Genomic DNA, 18,157 nt, shown 5'->3' with positions numbered 1-18,157 from the left:
GTCTGCAAGGCTGGTAATATTTTCTAAAGGAAATTAGCTAAAAATTTGAATGCAAAACAATTTCAAGGCTGTAGGGAAAGTAAAGGAGAGTAGATCTTATTGATAGTTTTTTCATGGACTTGATATAGACATGAAAGGTCAAATAGTTTCCTTCTGTTATTTGATTAAAGCAGTACAGTCTGTCAGTGTGGGAAAAACTGCTAATTCTGAAGTCTGTTTACTGAGCAGGCTGTACATGTCAGAGACCATTGTCATGTAAGTATTTACAAAGTAATTATGACATTCACTACATTTAGGCGATCCATCATGCTTCTTAAGATTTGACATCCGGTAACACCGAATGTAAATTTAGAAGTGTAAGTAGGAGCACTAGAGAAACAGGGTGAAAGTGAGGACTGCAGATGCTGGAGATTAGAGTCGAAAGTGCGGAGCTGGAAAAGCACAGCAGGTCAGGCAGCATCCGAGGAGCAGGAAAATCGACATTTCAAACAAAAGCATTTCATCAGGACACAGGCATTCCCTTGAACCTATTCCACCATTCAATAATAATATGGATGAATTTGTACATCAACTCCATTCTTTCATATCTTTATATCATTTGATTTCCTTAGTGCCCAAAGCATCTGTTGATCCTTGTCCTGAATATACTAATTGACTGAATATCCGTAATCTTCTGAATCAGAGAATTTCAAAGATTCTCAAACCCTCAAAAATGTATCACAGTCCTAAATCCTTTATGCTGACACTGTGATCATTTGTTCTAGATTTTGCAGTCAAGGGAAGCAGACTACCCTGTCAGGTCTCCTCAAGATCTTATATACTTCAATAACTTCACCTCTTTCTTCTAAACTTCAATCATTACAGGGCCAACTTGAACAACATTTCCTCATAATATTTCTATATTACCATTTCCTTTGCAGTCTCTCTGTGTCCTTTCAAACTTTCTTTCCTATCTTTGTGTCATCAACAATTTAGCAACCATATATTCAGTTGTTTAGTAGTACAGAAGTTGGATCTTTTTTCAGCAGTACTCATTTTGTCAAAGTTTTATACCTTGCATGCATCAGCAAGATTTGTAAGAAGCACCAGAGCAAAGGAAAAAACTGTTTGTAGTTCTCAGCCACTACAAACAGGTTGTTTTCCCTTTACATTGATATTTCCTGTCCTGATGAGTGCAAAATGAAGAACTTCAAAATGTGCTTTTACAGCAATCCTCAAGTAAAGTTCCTTTTATCCTATATCATTAATATACATTGTAAATAGTGAGGCCCCAATATTGAATCCTGTGGCATTCCGCTTAATACATCTCGTCAATAGAAAAATAATCAATCTATGCCTATTCTCCATATCCTGTTACCTAACCAATATACTATTCGCATCAATATATTATCTGCTACATGGTAAGCTCTTATTTCTGTGCAACAACTTTTGATGTGGCTGTCAGTTAAATAATCTCTGCAAGTCTAAGTACATCACATCCACAGGCTCTCCCTTATCCACGTACAGCCAAATCGCTGTGCGCATCATACTTAATAGTTTTCATGTCACACTTCAGGTGACCCCACTACACTATTCTCTCTCACACACACACACACACACACACACACACTTTCTTACATACTTTCACACTCACGCAACCCTTTCTTATACACACTATCTCAGACACACACACACACACCTCCCCTGCACACACCCTCTCATAGGCATTTACTCACTCACGCACACAGTCTGTCAAGCATGCACACACATAAGCACTCTCAAACATACACATGCACGCAGACACACAAGTCTATGGGGTGAATTTGCATTTGCAGAATTGTATTGACAGACACAGTCTATTTTGTTCAGAAAGCACACATCTGTAGGCAGTCAATATTTTTTATAATCCATGTGATCATTTAAAAATTCCTACATTGGAAATAGAACCAGTCTGACTCAAGATAAGAATACGTACAGACTCTAAACTCACACCGTTAATGCATTGTCTGAGCTGAGATGTCACCTCTTTTTTTTATAAAACCGTAAGTTATCTTGGGAATGTGACTTGAAAGAAGTTCTGGGATTTACATATTAATGAATCAAAACCTGCAATCCATTCTAAAAGATGAAAGACTTAACAGCAATCCAGGTTTGTTCAGTATATCACATCGGTTGTTTGACACTATGATCTTTTGCTAGAAGTTCTGTGTCCTATGATCCTGCTCCACTAGCTTCCTGATGAAGGAGCTGCACTCCAAAAGCTTGTACTTCCAAATAAACCTTTTGGACTATAGACTGGAGTCATGTGATTTTTAACTTCGTCCACCCCTGTCCAACACCAGCACCTCCACATCATTAATATTTTTCCTAATTTTTGAAAAAAAAACTTTTCCAAACTTCTCATCGGGAGGATAATTTTACATTTCCAGGAATTATGCTCCATTTTACAGTTGTTTTAATAATTTTTGACTTTATGACACAATCAATCTGCAAATCATTGGCAAACCAACTGAAAATGGTTGATCTGGTACTCAATCATCATCGGTTATTAGTTTATGGGGAGAGGGCATAATCTTTTTTTAAAGAACATATCTCAAATACTAGATGAATGATACTTACCCGACTCAAAATAGAAACATTTCTAAGATTCAATTTTATTTGTTTCCTTTGCAGCCGGCTCTGGATGTTTGTTTTGATGCTGGTAATCAGTGGGATTTCGCTCAGCTTATGTGGAATTCCTGTTTTCCCAGAAATTATCTCCTGTGTTTAGTAAGAATTTTAAAATTATGATGTATTATTTTCAACTTTAAAAGATACTTTTTTTAATAATCATGTTGATTGTAACTGAGGAAAGTTTAGCTGGCTGACTTTGACAATGGTAATATGAATATTTATCTACGCATTATATTCTGCACTCACCATCTCTTCAGATTTTGGTCTTCATTTCCATCTTTGTTCAGTTAGAAAGCACCCCTTGGATTTCCTGGCTGCCCACCTTCAAGAGGTTTATTATGTCAGTTTTGTCAATGTTTGAACACCATCACCATGCTGTCCTGAAAGCATGAGCAGTACTTTATATTATTTACAGTCAGACTTTGTTATAACCCTGAAATGGAAAATTAGAAATGCGTAGATAAATATTCATGTTACCATCTCTCGTTTTTCTGCTCTGGCCCTGGTGTACTTGTTAATTTATCCAAGTAGTCTGCCTTTTTGAGATACATGACTTTTCCAAATTCAGAACTTGCTGTGTACAATTTTCTGTTTTGTCAATGCACAGGAAAAGAAAGCCTTCTTGTCCATTAGTCTGCACAGATTCACCTATGATGAAACATAATGGGAGTATAGTGCCTGTGTGAACAAGTGCTGTTTGGATTGATGCAAAGTGTCATTTGGGTGTTGAAACTTCTGGTGACACCAAGGCATAGTTGACGACATTGCCTAGCAGAGCTTCCAACCTTATTGTCACATTGGGTTCTCACTCTGGATTCATGCAACATTTGGAAATACCTGACATGAGTAAGAGGCATGAACATTTCACATTGCATTTTATGAAAGTTGGTGCAGCGTAGTCATAAATCCTCATGCTAGCCTGCAGTGAGAATTTACAAGCCAAATCTGTGAAGTGAATTGAAATGCTTATGTGATAATTGAACACTCTACTGAAGTAAAACTTTGTTTAAATGACAGACAGAAATTTAATGCCTCAATTAGATAGATAGGTTTACACTACAAAAACAGAAATTGCTGGAAAAGCTCAGTAGATCTGACAGCATCTGTCAAGAGAAGCCAGAGTTAACGTTTCGGGTCCAGTGACCCTTCCTCAGAACTGGGATGAGTCACCAGACCTGATTTCACTTCATACACCTGCTCAGCTTTTCCAGCAATTTCTGTGTTTGTTTCTGATTTACACAGCATGCATAGTTCTTTCAGTTTTTATTTAGGTTTAATACTACTGTTGATTCTGGAGACTGGGGTTTGTGACCACAACTACCTAATGTAGGCAGTTGACAATTTATAAGAACATTCTGATCATTTATTCAGAAACAGCAGTTTAGAAATGGTACAACAGTTAATTAGAAAGGAAAGGGAATGTACGGCTCAAGACAGATGTGAATGCTTTACTGATCCTGAAGTTGTTCTCTAAAATGGAGGCTAGGACACAATGCTATTCCATGTCCCAAATGTCTTGCAGTTTTTTCTGGTAGCTTTTGGTGGTCTTTCTTAGCAGCAGTCCTTTTTTTCCTTCAGGTTGATATCATGGAAGTTATGGTCTTCCCCCAAAAGGATGGTGGCTGGCTCCTTGGATCATCTTATTAACCAACTCTCCCCTCTACCACTGTTGATAGACCTTATTTTGGGAGCTATAATTAGATCAAGAACCAGAATGCACAGTTTAAAGTGTTTTGCAACTAAGCAAATGTGAGATGAGGAAAAACTTGTTGAGCTAGTGAGTAGTTAGACAATGGCCTGGAAATATGGTGGAGATGAATTCAATTGAAGCATTCAGGAGGGAATTGGATAATTATTCAAATAGAAACAAAATGCAGGATTACAGGGTTGAAGGAAGAGTGTGATATGAAGTTAAAATGCTCAGGAAACCAATGCTGACATGATGGTTGAATGGCCTTTTTCTGCACCATTACAATTCTGTGATTCTCAGAAAACTTGGGGCACTTGTATTTTCTTCCTCTTTCTGACTGGATACCTGTTTGCACTATCTTGCCTCCTGAAGAGGAAGAGATGCTTGAGTAAAGTTGAAGCTCCTGATTATCCCTTGCCTTACCACTGATGTTGAGTACCAATGGCTAAAGCAATGGAGTGCATTTCCAGGAGTCACTGAATTCTCCAGGACCACGGTCTCCATGGCTGCCACTAATCCATTCACGGAGTCAACAAGATATACCCATGCTGGAGACAGCATGATAATAATAAAATTGGTTGATTCATTTAACTTTCAATCTAGTTTTGAGTGTCTCTAACAAGCTGAAAATGTGTTGCTGGAAAAGCGCAGCAGGTCAGGCAGCATCCAAGGAGCAGAAGAATCAACGTTTCGGGCATGAGCCCTTCTTCAGCTCTGATCTCCAGCATCTGCAGTCCTCACTTTCTCCTACTGTCTCTAACAAACCTATCTGCTGCTATTGAGTTCAAGACTTTTTAAATGCAAATTTCACAATCTCAAGTCATGTTCTCAGATTATTAGTCTGAGTCTTTGGATTACTAGACTAGTGATGATTCAAACTCTTAAAATGAATTTACATTTGATATGCTAATTGAGAAGTTGATGACTTATCACACCTGAAGTTTTAAAAACAGAAGCATACCAATGAACAAGTTTTAATGACCTAGTGAGATTTGATAGTAATAATTGACATTGACTTTCACCTTTTCATCCAGTGAGAATGGATTTGAAGAGGGACTTGGTACTTTAGGTCTCGTGTCTGGAATGTTTGGAGCATGTTGGTGTTTGGGGTATGTATCTGCATGTGTTTCTATATAGAAATATGTTTAATTTCTTAGGTTAGTAATTTAGTAGTTTTGGTATATCTAATGAGGTATCCAGTACTTTTGTGTCTTAGTCTGTTTTAATTCTTTAGTTCCATGTGCTCATATAATCAAGAGTAATATTCAAGTTTTTGTAACCAGATGTGCTGGCCAATCAGGTCAAGAGGGAAATCACCAGCTCAATGTTTGGGGAAGCTATAGAACTTAGGTATTAGGGGGATCCATTCGATTAATGGCACAGGGCGTTGGAGCTGGGATAACTCCACCTCCAACTGCACTTCCCAACTTGTAATCCACTGCTTAAATTTTTTTAAAATTTGTGACAGCAGATGAGAAGGAACATGCTCCAGGAAGGACCTGTTACATGAAGATATCTTAATAAAATACAAACACTAATTTATTTAACGAGTTCAGCCATACTATTGTATGCATTCACATCTCATTTTCAAATTGCATTGGTCACACCTTTTACGACTCCTGTTAAACAATTCTAGCTCTTTATACTTAGAGAATATCATGTTATGAAACAATACATTGGATCCATTTCATTTTTTTTGTAGCATTTAGTAAATGTGGAAGTTTTATTTACTGCAGTGTTTTATTTTGTACCCAACGTCCTGACCCAAATTAATGTTCTAAATAACATTGCCTCAAATTATGCCATCTGTATATAATTAATTTCACAATTTCAACGAAGTAGCTATTTGATACTTATGTATCAATTCACTCACATTGATCGAAGTGTGAAGAAGCAAGAATGTAATGCCATTAAACAGTCTTGCCACACAACTATTGCCCAGTGCTGTTAACTAGTCGAAACATTGTACCTCCAGGTTTGTAGATATAACTACTGCTGCTAGTACATATTACAAGCTTTGAATTAAGTTTTAACTTTAATTTTAGCTTCACGAGTTTAATATGGTCATCACAACTCTAAGCTGCTGGAGCTGACACATTGACCTACCAGAAGAGATGGTACTGCTAAAGATAATAAAGGCTGTAATCAGAAAACCATAAATTTTGCAATTGTACAAAATAATCCTTCAAAATTGAATTTTACCTTTTTTTTTAAATCAGGTCATTTGTAGGACCAACACTGGGTGGATATCTATATGAAAAATTGTGTTTTGAGTGGGCTGCATTCATACAAGGAGGCTTTTCACTCTTTTTTGTAAGTAAGCACAACGCGGGTGATGCATAGAATATAGAGAGTTGAAACTGCACAATTTTAAAAGTAAAATTTGAAAACTAAGATCACTTTAATAATCAACATCTGCAATTTTCTTTTCTTCTGTCTTCAGGGTTCCTTGCTGGGTTTGTTCTTTGTAGTGGAAATATTTCAAAAAAGGAGGTTTGTACTTGTATTTTCATCTTCTTAAATTGAAAAGAACGCTGAAGTGTAAGAGTGAATGAGGGAATGGTGACATTTTAAGAATAGGCAAGAATGATTACACAGGAATACGACAGAAATGAACCATTTAGTTTGTGCAAGTATTTATACTGTACTCAAACCTTGGACTATTCTTTTCTCAGTACCACTGTAACCATCTTTTTCCTTCTCCCTCATCTGCTTATCTAGTTTTCCCTGTAAGCATCATTATTATTCTTTTCAACTACTCTTTGCTCTAACGGGTTCCACATCCACTTTTGAGTAGGCAAGTAAGAACAGGATTCAGCCCATTGAGCTTGCCACCAACTTGAATATGGTTGATCATCTCCTCATTGCCATTTTGGCACAGAATCTCTATATGCCTTAATGTCATTTAGTTTCCAGACATTTATCGATTTCTGTCTTGAACCTGCTCAATAACAGAGCTTCCACAGCCCCCTGGGGTAAAGAATTTACTTCTGAATTTCCAATGGGATTCTGATGGATGTTGTACTTTAATTTGAATGTGAGTAGTTCCAGCAACACTCCAGATAATTCCATTCAGGACAAAGCAACCCACTTGAATGATACTCCCTTCATGATCAATGCACAATGGAAGCAAAATGGACTATCTGCAAGATTCACTTGTAATCCACTAAGCCATCTCTAACTGCACTTACCAAACTTGCATCCAGCCAGCTAAATGGACAAGGGACAACATGCACATCAGGCTCTGGAAAAGACAGTAGACGAACAACCTTGTCGACCGTGCAAAGTCCTCCTCACTAACACCTGGGGGTTAGTGCCAAAATTTCTCACAGACTGGTCAAGCAAAAACCCGACATTGTCATACTCATGGAATCATACCTTACAGAAAATGTCACAGATACCACCATCACCATCCCTGGATATGTTCAGTCCCACCAGCAAGACACACCCAGCTGAGGTGGTGGCACAATGGTATACAGTCAGGAGGGGGTTGCTCTGGGAGTCCTCAAATGTTGACTCCGGTCCTCATGAACACAGACATAGAACATTACAGCACCGTACAGGCCCTTTGGCCTTCGATGTTGCACCGATCTGTCATACCAATCTGAAGCCCAGCTAATCTACACTATTCCATGTACGTCCATATGCTTGTCCAATGACGACTTAAATGCACTTAAAGTTGGCGAATCTACTACCGTTGCAGGCAAAGCATTCCATATCCTTACTACTCTCTGAGTAAAGAAACTACCTCTGATATATGTCCTATATCAATCACCCCTCAATTTAAAGCCATGCACCCTCGTGCTCGCCGTCACCATACTTGGAAAAAGGCTCTCTCTGTCCACCCTTTCTAACCCTCTGATTATCTTATATGTCTCTATTAAGTCACCTCTCAACCTTCTTCTCTCCACGAAAACAGCCTCAAGTCCCTCAGCCTTTCCTCGTAAGACCTTCCCTCTATACCAGGGAACGTCCTAGTAAATCTCCTCTGCACCATTTCCAAAGCTTCCACTCCTTCTTAAAATGCGGTGACCAGACCTATCCACAATACTTCAAGTGCGGCTGCACCAGAGTTTTGTACAGCTGTAGCATAATCTCATGGTTCCAGAACTCGATCCCTCTATTGATAAAAGCTAAAACACTGTATGCCTTCTTAACAACCCTGTCAACGTGGGTGGCAACTTTCAAGGATCTGTGTACCTGGACACCGAGATCTCTCTGCTCATCTACACTACCAAGAATCTTACCATTAGCCCAGTACTTTGCATTCCGGTTACTCCAATCAAAGTGAATCACCTCACACTTGTCCACATTAATCTCCATTTACCACCTCTCAGCCCAGCTCTGCAGCTTATTTATGTCTCTCTGTAACCTATAACATCCTTCGTCACTATCCACGACTCCACCGACCTTAGTGTCGTCTGCAAAATTACTAACCCACCCTTCTACTCCCTCATCCAGGTCGTTTATAAAAATGACGAACTGCAGTGGACCCTTATAGTAGACCACTAGTAACTGGACTCCAGGATGAACATTTCTTATCAACCACCACCCACTGTCTTCTTTCAGCAAGCCAATTACTGATCCAAACTGCAATATCTCCCACAATCCCATTCCTCCACATTTTGTACGATAGCCTACTGTGGGGAAACCTTATCGAACGCCTTGCTGAAATCCATATACACCATATCAACCCGTTTACTTCATCTATCTGTTTGGCCATCTTCTCAAAGAACTCAATAAGGTTTGTGAGGCAAGACCTATCCTTCACAAAACCGTGCTGACTATCCCTAATCAAATTATTAATTTCTAAATGATTATAAATCCTATCTCTTATAACCTTTTCCAACACTTTACCAACAACTGAAGTAAGGCTCACTGGTCTATAATTACCAGGATTGTCTCTACTCCACTTCTTGAACAGGGGAACCACATTTGCTTTCCTCTAGTCTTCTGGCACTATTCCTGTAGACAATGACTATTTACCCTGATCCTTATTCTCATGTCCCCTCCTGGCTCTTCTGAGCTTCTCTCTTTAGGTCTTTCCTGGCTACCTTGTAACCCTCAAGCGCCCTAGCTGAGCCTTCACATCTCATCCTAACATAAGCTGCCTTCTTTCTCTTGACTAGAGATTCCACTTCCTTCATAAACCACGGCTCTGGCACTCTACAGTTTCCTCCCTGCCTGACAGGTACATGCGTATCTAGGACACTCAGGAGCTTTTCCTTGAATCAGCAAAACATTTCTAATGTGTTCATCCCCTGCAGTTTCCTTACCCATCCTATGCTTCCTAAATCTTGCCTAATCGCATCGTAATTGCCTTTCCCCCAGCTGTAACTCTTGCCCAGTGGTATACACCAATCCCTTTCTATCACTAAAGTAAACATAACAGAATTGTGATCACTATCCCAAAGTGCTCACCTACTTCCAAGTCTAACACCTGGCAGGGCTCATTACCCAGTACCAAATCTAATGTAGCTTTGCCCCTTGTTGGCCTGTCTACATACTGTGTCAGAAAGCCCTTCTGCACACACTGGATAAAAACTGACCCATCTATAGTACTCATACTGTAGTGTTCCCAGTCAATATTTGGAAAGTTGAAGTCCCCCATGACAACTACCCTGTCTTTCTTACTCCTATCGAGAATCATCTTTGCTATTCTTTCCTCTACATCTCTAGAACTATTCGGAGGCCTATAGAAAACTCCCAACAGGGTGACCTCTCATTTCCTGTTTCTAACCTCAGCCCATACTACCTCAGTTGACAAGTCCCCAAACATCCTTTCTGCAACTGTAATGATGTCCTTGACCAACAATGCCACACCTCCCCCTCTTTTACGATCTTCTTTGTTCTTACTGAAACATCTAAATCCTGGAACCTGCAACAACCATTCCTGTTCCTGCTCTATCCATGTCTCTGAAATGGCCACAACATCGAAGTCCCAAGTACCAACCCATGCTGCAAGTTCATCCACCTTATTCCGGATTCTCCTGGCGTTGAAGTAGACACACTTCAAACCAACATCTTACTTGCCGATGCCATCTTGCGTCCCTGAAACTTGATTTCGGCCCTCCCTACTCTCAACCTTTTCTATATTTAAACTACAATGTTGGTTGCCATCCCCCTGCTGGATTAGTTTAAACCCACCCCAATAGTCTTAGTGAATGTCCCACCCCAAGATATTGGTACCCCTCTGTTTCAGATGAAGACCATCCTGCTTGTAGAGGTCCCACCTACCCCAGAAAGAGCCCCAATTATCAAGGATCCAAAACCCTCCCTCCTGCACCATCCCTGTAGTCACGTGTTCAACTCCTCTCTCTCCCTATTCCTCACCTCACTAGCACATGGCACGGGCAACAAACCAGAGACAACAACTCTGTTCGTCCTAGCTCTAAGCTTCCATCCTAGCTCCCTGAATTTCTGCCTTAATCCCTATCTCTCTTCCTAACTATGTCGTTGGTGCCTATGTGGACCACGACTTGGGGCTGCTCCCCCTCCCGCTTAAGGAGTCTCAAAAACACGATCGAAGACATCACGAACCCTGGAACCTTGGAGGCAACACACTAACCGTGAGTCTCTTGTCCCTACAGAACCTCCTATCTGTCTCCCTAACTATGGAGTCCCGAATGACTATCGCTCTGCTCCTCTTCTTCCTTCCCTTCTGAGCAGCAGGGACAGATTCTGTGCCAGAGCCCTGTGCCCCACTGTTTTCCCCTGGTAAGTTGTCCCCCCCAACAGTATCCAAAATGGTATACTTATTGTTGAGGGGAATGGCCACAGGGGATCCCTGTACTGCCTGCCGGTTTCCTTTCCGTCCCCTGACTGTAACCCAGCTGCATTTTTCTTGTACCTGAGGAGTGACTACCTCTCTGCCTCCCGAATGATCTGAAGTTCATCCAGCTCTGGCTTCAGTTCCCTAACGTGGTTTTCGAGGAGCTGGAGTTGGGTGCACTTCTCGCAGATGTAGTTAGCAGGGACACTAGTGGTGACCCTTACCTCCCACATTCTGCAGGATGCACACTCAACTGCCCTCACTTCCATTCCCACTATTCTAAATTCCCAAAGAGACTGTTGAAAAATAAGGAATAAAAAATAAATTTGATATCTTACCAATCTGGCGCACAGAACCTTTTTTTGGTTAGAAGAGGAGGATGGGTGGGAGACACTACCCGAGTAATGTTTCGGGAAACGCAACCACACAAATATATGACTTCCCAGAAGTCCTTTGCTCCTCCCACTCACCTTTCAGCAAATGGAGGCCCTCTCCCGAGGTAAGTCCCTTTGAATGCGGGAAAACTCACCCTTCTCTGCAGCCCTCACTTCACCACTCCTTCTCTCCTCGCCACTCTGGCAAAGTGGAGCAAATGGAGGCTTGTGGCTTCAGGTTAAACAAGGGCAAGGAAAGCTCCTGTTGATTACCACATACCATCCTTCCTCAGCTGATGAATTCGTATTCCTCCATGTTGAATAAAACTTGGGGGAAGCACCGAGGATGACAAGGGCAAAGATGGACTTTGGGTGGGGGATTTGAATGTCCACCACCAAGACTGGCTCGGCAGACGCACTACTGATCGAGCTGGTCAGGTTCTAAAGATCATAGCTGCTAGATTGGGTCTGCTGCAGGTGATGAGGGAACCAACTAGAGGGGAAAACAAATTTGACTTCATCCTTACCAATTTGCCAGCTGTAAAAGCATCTGTCCATGATAGTATTAGAAAGAGCAACCACTGCACTTTCCTTGTGGAGATGACATCCTAACTTCACATTGAGAATAACTTCCATGTGTTGTGTGGCACTATAACTGTGCTAAGTGAGATAGACTTCCAACCAATCTAGTAGCTCAAGACTAGGCATCAGTGAGGTAATGTGGGCCATCAACAGTACCAGAATTGTACTCCAGCACAATCTGTATTCTCATGCCCAACATATCCCCACTCAACCATTACAATCAAGTCAGACGATCAACCCTGGTTCAATGGAGAGTGCAGGAAGGTATGCCAGGAGCAGCATACCTGAAGATGAGGTGTCAACCTGGTAAAGCCACCAAACAGGATTACTTGCATGCCAATCAATACAAGCAGCAAGTGATAGAGCTAAGTGATCCCACAGCCAACGGATCAGATCTAAGCTCTGAAGTCCTACCACACCCAGTCGTGAATGATAATGGACGATTAAACAATGCAGTAGGAGGCTTCACGAATATCCCCACCCTGAACGATGGAAGAGCCCAGCACATTGCAAGAGATGAGGTTGTAGCTTTTGTAGCAATCTTCAGCCAGAAGTGCCAAGTGAATGGTCCATCTCGGCCTCCACCACTGGTCCCCAGAATTATCAATACCAGCTTTTCAGCCAATTCAATTCACTCCACGTGATATCAAGAAATGGTTAGCAGTACTGGATACTGCAAAAGCTATGGTCCTGATAACATTCAGGCAATGGTACTGCAAATTTGTGCTCCAGAACTTGCTGCTCCCCAAGCAACAGTTATACAGTTACAACACTGGCACATAACTGACAATGTGGAAAACTAACTAAGTATGTCCTGTACATAAAAAGCAGGACAAACCCAACCCGGCCAATTACTGCCCCATCAGTCTACAGTCATCATCAGTAAAGTGATGGAAGGTATCATTAACAGCAAGCAGCACCTGCTCAGCAATAACCTGCTCAGCAACGCCCAGTTTGGGTTCCCTGTCAGTCAGCTTCTGACCTCATTATGACCTTGTTGCAAACATGGACAAAAAAGCTGAATCCAAGAGGTGAGGTGAGAGTGACAGCCCTTGACATGAAGGTTGCATTTGACAGTGGGGGCATTGTGGAATCCAAGCAAAACTGAAATCGATAGGAATCGAGGGAACACTTTTCAATGGTTGGAGTCATATCTGACAGTTAGATGCTTCATCAATGACCTTCCCTCCAGCATAAGGTTAGAAGTGGGGATGTTTGCCAATGCTGAGCACTATTTGTGACTCATCAAACACTGAAGCAGTGCCCAAACGCAACAAGATCTGGACAATATCAAGGCTTGGGCTAAGTGGCAAGTAACATTCGTGCTCCGCAAATGCCCTCATGATGACCATCACCAATAAGAGACAATCTAACCATCGTCCCTTGACATTCAATGGTATTACCATCACTGAATTCCCCAATATCAACATCCCGGGAGTTATCATGGTTTAAAAACTCAACAGGACTCACCACATTAATGCAGTGGCTACAAGAGCAGGTCAGAGGCTAGGAATACTGCAGCAAGTAACTCACCTCCTGACTCCCTGAAGCCTGTCCACCATCTACAAAGCACAAGCCAGGACTGTAATGGAATACTCCCTACTTGCCTGGATGAGTGCAGCCCCAACAACACTCAAGAAGCTTGACACCATCCAGGACAAAGTAGCCCATTTATTTGCACTGCATCCACTCTCTCCATTACCAATGCTCAGTAGCAGCAGTGCGTACTATTTACAAGATGCACTGCAGAAATTTATCAATGATCCTCAGTCAGCACCTTCTAAACTCATGACTGCTTCCATCTAGCAGCTTAAGAGCAGCAGGTACTTGGGAACACCCCCTCCTGCAAGTTCCCCTCCAAGACACTCACCATCCTGACTCATAAATATGTCGCCTGTACTTCACTGTTGCTGGGTCAGAATCCTGGAATTCCCTCCCTAATGGCATTGTGGGTCAACCTACAGCACATGGACTGCAGCAACTCACCACTATTTTCTGAAGGGCAACTAGGGACAGGCAATACATGAGAGTCAGCCAGTGACCCAACATCCCGTAAAATGAATAAATAAAAAAAGCGCGATATCCCCATTCTTTCATCATTGCCTCAAGTTAAAATCCTAGAATTCCCCACATGACAGCACTGTGGATGTACCTTCATCCTAGAAACTGCTTCATTTTAAGAAATCCACTCACCAACAAGATATGAAGGGCATTTCAGCACTGGAAACAGTGTTATCTTCATTCTGTTGAATGAATAATAAAGTTTTCTTACATCATTATACAACTGCTTTAACAACACATGTGAAAAATGTTAGCATTAAATTACATCAGTATTTCTGTGTTATTTTGGTTTGTACTTTAAGGACTGCAAGAAATAGAATGGGAGTGTGGGTTGGTTAGTGGATGATTGATATATCTTTCAAATTAAGTTAACCATTGAAAAGTTGATATTGCACTTGGTTTACTAGATATCCATTATTAGAATATTTTTCAGAGCATTGAATATCTGGATTAGAAAGTAAATCACCTGCATGTTCAAAACATCTTTTTTAAAATAGTATATTTTTTTGTCTACAAAAAGAAAATCTTCACATCCTCATCATCCTATTATATGAAAATTTGTCTTCAATCAAATAATGATGTACATTTTTATCTTTACGTAGGCCACTATCTGCGATTCACACTGATGAAGAGCGAGCACCATTGATATCAAATTAAATATGGACATTAACGGGTTTGATTGGATTACAATTCTCTTGCAGACAACCTTTAGGCATCCTCATGCTTAAAACTGCCTTTACTAAATAACTTTGTGTGGGTTTAAATTTTTTAATACTAATTCTGAAACTTGCCTTTAATAGAGTAAGATGAATTTCATATTAGTCATCAAATATAGTATATCAGAGTGACATGGTGGCTCTGTGGTTAGCACTGCTGCCTCACAGCACCAGGAACCTAAGTTCAATGCTACCGTGGCGTGGCTATCTGTGTGGAGTTTGCACATTCTCCCAGTGTCTGTTTTCTCCCATAGTCCAAAGATGTGCAGGTTAGATGGATTGGTCAGGCTAAATTGCCTATAGTGTCTGGGAATGTTTAGACTAGGTGTGTTAGCCATGGGGAATGTAGGCTTACAAGGATGGGGTTGGTTTGGGTGTGATATTCTTTGCGGGGACGGTGTGGTGTTGATGAGCCGAATTCCACCCTGCAGAGATTCTGATCGTGATGTCAAGCAGTATTTTATTGTGGAATCATGATTTTTACAGAAATTACTTTGTATTCATTATCCTTTATGTCAATCAGTCTAATTTGATGATCCTGATCACAATCTTCTTGTCACTAATAAAGTAATAAAACCACCAGCTTATTTTTAAATTTTATTTTACACTCATTCCCGTACTTTTAATTGTTGAGCATGCTGCCAAAAAAATTGAAAGCAGGATATTATCCTAGCTTTGTCAGAATACTACAAAATCAACTACATACTGTTTCTCTTGCACACTGAGGAAAAAGCAAATCAACATAAGTTTATTGTGGTTTATTTTGCACAAAATGACTTCTAACAAAGAATATTTTAATACCTAAAACAACCTAATATGACAAGTTTAGACCTTTTTATCTAACGTGCCTTTGGAAAATTAATTAGAAAACATTTTATAGTTTCCAAGACCATAACTTGAAAATGACCATGCTTAGAAAAGAAGGGTCTTCAGCTGTCAAAGCCAAGGATATCCTCGAGGGCGAGAAAGGAAAGTTGAATTAAATAGAAAATACTGGAGGTATACAGCAGCCCCATCACAATCCAAAAAGGGGGAGGTTGATATTTTTACCAAATTGAATAAAACTCCCTGAATAGTATTGAACTAAACACAGGTGTTGGAAAAGGTAGTAATCTTGTGTTTGAAGTTCATAAGAAATAACGGACTGAATGGTATTTGTTTTCTGTTTGCTGCGGCAAACATCAAAAATGCTTAAGTGTAAAACCAATTGTGAGACTTGAATCTAACTACAAAAAGAGTAGAACTTTTGTAAGTTATGGAGGAAAGTTATCGAGAGGTATGTACAAAAGTAAAACTGTAAATACAGGCAATCTGAACTAAGTGTCAGAGCTGCAGCAAATCTAACCGCTGCAGTATTAACTAATTTAACCTCTTGAAGCTTGTTACTGTCCTCTTCACTGTGTTTCATGTCATTTGCACGCTTTGAAGTTATACCAAGGAGTTTCAAGCCCAGCTCATTAATACATGACAACAGAGAATAACTAAAAGGGATTCCTGTGTGACATCATTGCATACTATCCTCTAGACTGAAAAGTAACTTCATCTCTATTCTCAACACTGTCTTAGTACTAAGCTTTTTAACTCTCAGATTGTGTAGTGTCACATACCAGGAGAAGCAGAAATTTCTTCCAATTAAATATCGGGTCGACTAAAATCATTTAGTTCCTTACCACAAACTGTTATTGCCCATCAATTTCATGCCTCTCCCTGGTCACTGTGCAAGGCTGAATCAGACTGTTTATAACCACAGTCTTACTCTTGACCCTGAAATGATCTACCAACCTTACATTCATACAATAGCTAAGACCATCTATTTCCACCTTCATAATATAATTATGGACCAGGCCAAACCCCTCAAGGAGGTAGCCCCAGACCCTAACTTTGCTAGTTGTTTTTAGCAGGTGTAACACAGATATTCCAGGAGTGATGCAGCTGATCAAACCATTTAGTTTTAAACATAATTCATTTACAAGATTATTGAATGAAACACAAGTAAAAGAGACCAGAATACTGAATAACTTGGCCTATCTGAAAACCCATTAAACTGTCCCAACTTAATGATGCTGTTCCAAATACTTGCAACAATCCCTGTAAGCACCCCTTGGTACAAAAGGTCAAATCAAACTCAGATTCTGACAGGAGAAACGTCAGAGAGAGAACCAGCCTGGACCTGCTTCTTTGGGTCCAGCAGCTTTTCCCAACTCTTCTATGCTAAAACCAAGCCAAAGAAAAACTGAAATGGAACCACTGACCACTCGCCTTTCATTGTATAAGTGTTTTGTTTAAAGCTTAAAAGCCTTTTGCCTGAGGCAGAATCTGTTAGCTACAATCAAATTGGCCCTGAAATCCTTCAACCCCAGATTTTTTGGAGTCTGTGCATTTTACAACCTCTCTGAAAGAAAAGCCATGGACAGAATAACCTCATTAAAGGTGCAGCATCGTCACAAGTACCACCTGACTCCATCCTCATCTCAGTTGATCTACTTTATAACCTTCCTTTATTATCTCTTGATTTGACTACAGAGGAACCTCAATTATCTGAAGGACATGAGCAGGGAGTATTTTGTTTGATTAATCGAATGCCAGGTAACATAGTTTAGCCGAGCATTGGGACATTGCAATCGTGCTAGATAATCAAATGCCGAATAATTGAGGTTCCTCTGTATATCATCACACCTGGCCAGCATCTAACATTTCTAGCCTGTTAACTCAAGATCATTCAAAATTCTGCTGCCTGTGTTTTTTTTGCAACAAATGTTATTCAGTGCAATGCTCATTGGTTTGCATTAGCTTCGAATTAAGAAAGGCCTCGATTTTAAAATGCTTCATAAATAGAATCTTGAGAACATAGCACCTACTGTCTGTAGGTGCTGTCCGAACGCCTCAGATTCTTCAACAGCTTTTGTGTTTAAGATTTTTGCAGTACTTTGCTTTAATTTAAAAATTTTTTTTTCAAATTCCTCTAAAGCCTAACCCCTCCCTTTTCTTTAAACACTTCAGCCCTATTGTCAGTTTCAATTTTTGACTTTGTCGAAACAAATCTATCAAGTGACACAGGGCAAAGGCAAGTGAGTGAAGTTAATATACAGTTCATCCCTGATTCAATGAATGCAGAAAAAAACCTTTTATTTTCTGGTTAACTATGCTGCTCTCTTTTCTAATTAACTATTTGTTGTTTACTGATTGAGCGTTGTCTAACCAATCAAATTAAGTTTTCTCCCAATTTACATTGTATTAAACAAAAGTTGCAAGATGGTTGCCATAATAGTCCTCACCAACGCAAGTGATTGAAGTTAAGGTACAGATTACT

General features: G+C 40.3%; 1 protein-coding gene across 7 annotated transcripts in view; it reads left to right on the top strand.

Moving 5' to 3' along the window:
* Window positions 1-15,429, top strand: part of slc18b1 (solute carrier family 18 member B1) — a 63,712-nt gene extending 48,283 nt beyond the window's left edge. For all 7 annotated transcript variants that reach the window (XM_060849756.1, XM_060849755.1, XM_060849759.1 and 4 more), the window contains 5 exons: window positions 2,653-2,748; window positions 5,377-5,451; window positions 6,562-6,655; window positions 6,786-6,835; window positions 14,734-15,429. In XM_060849756.1, coding sequence (XP_060705739.1) covers window positions 2,653-2,748; window positions 5,377-5,451; window positions 6,562-6,655; window positions 6,786-6,835; window positions 14,734-14,788 — 370 coding nt within the window. In that variant the 3' untranslated portion in view covers window positions 14,789-15,429. The remainder of the gene's footprint in view (window positions 1-2,652; window positions 2,749-5,376; window positions 5,452-6,561; window positions 6,656-6,785; window positions 6,836-14,733) is intronic.
* Window positions 15,430-18,157: the final 2,728 nt, after the last annotated feature.

The sequence above is a fragment of the Hemiscyllium ocellatum genome, chromosome 3 (genome assembly GCF_020745735.1).
Source record: "Hemiscyllium ocellatum isolate sHemOce1 chromosome 3, sHemOce1.pat.X.cur, whole genome shotgun sequence".
Lineage (NCBI taxonomy): Eukaryota > Metazoa > Chordata > Chondrichthyes > Orectolobiformes > Hemiscylliidae > Hemiscyllium > Hemiscyllium ocellatum.
This window is presented reverse-complemented; position numbering and strand designations above follow the sequence as displayed.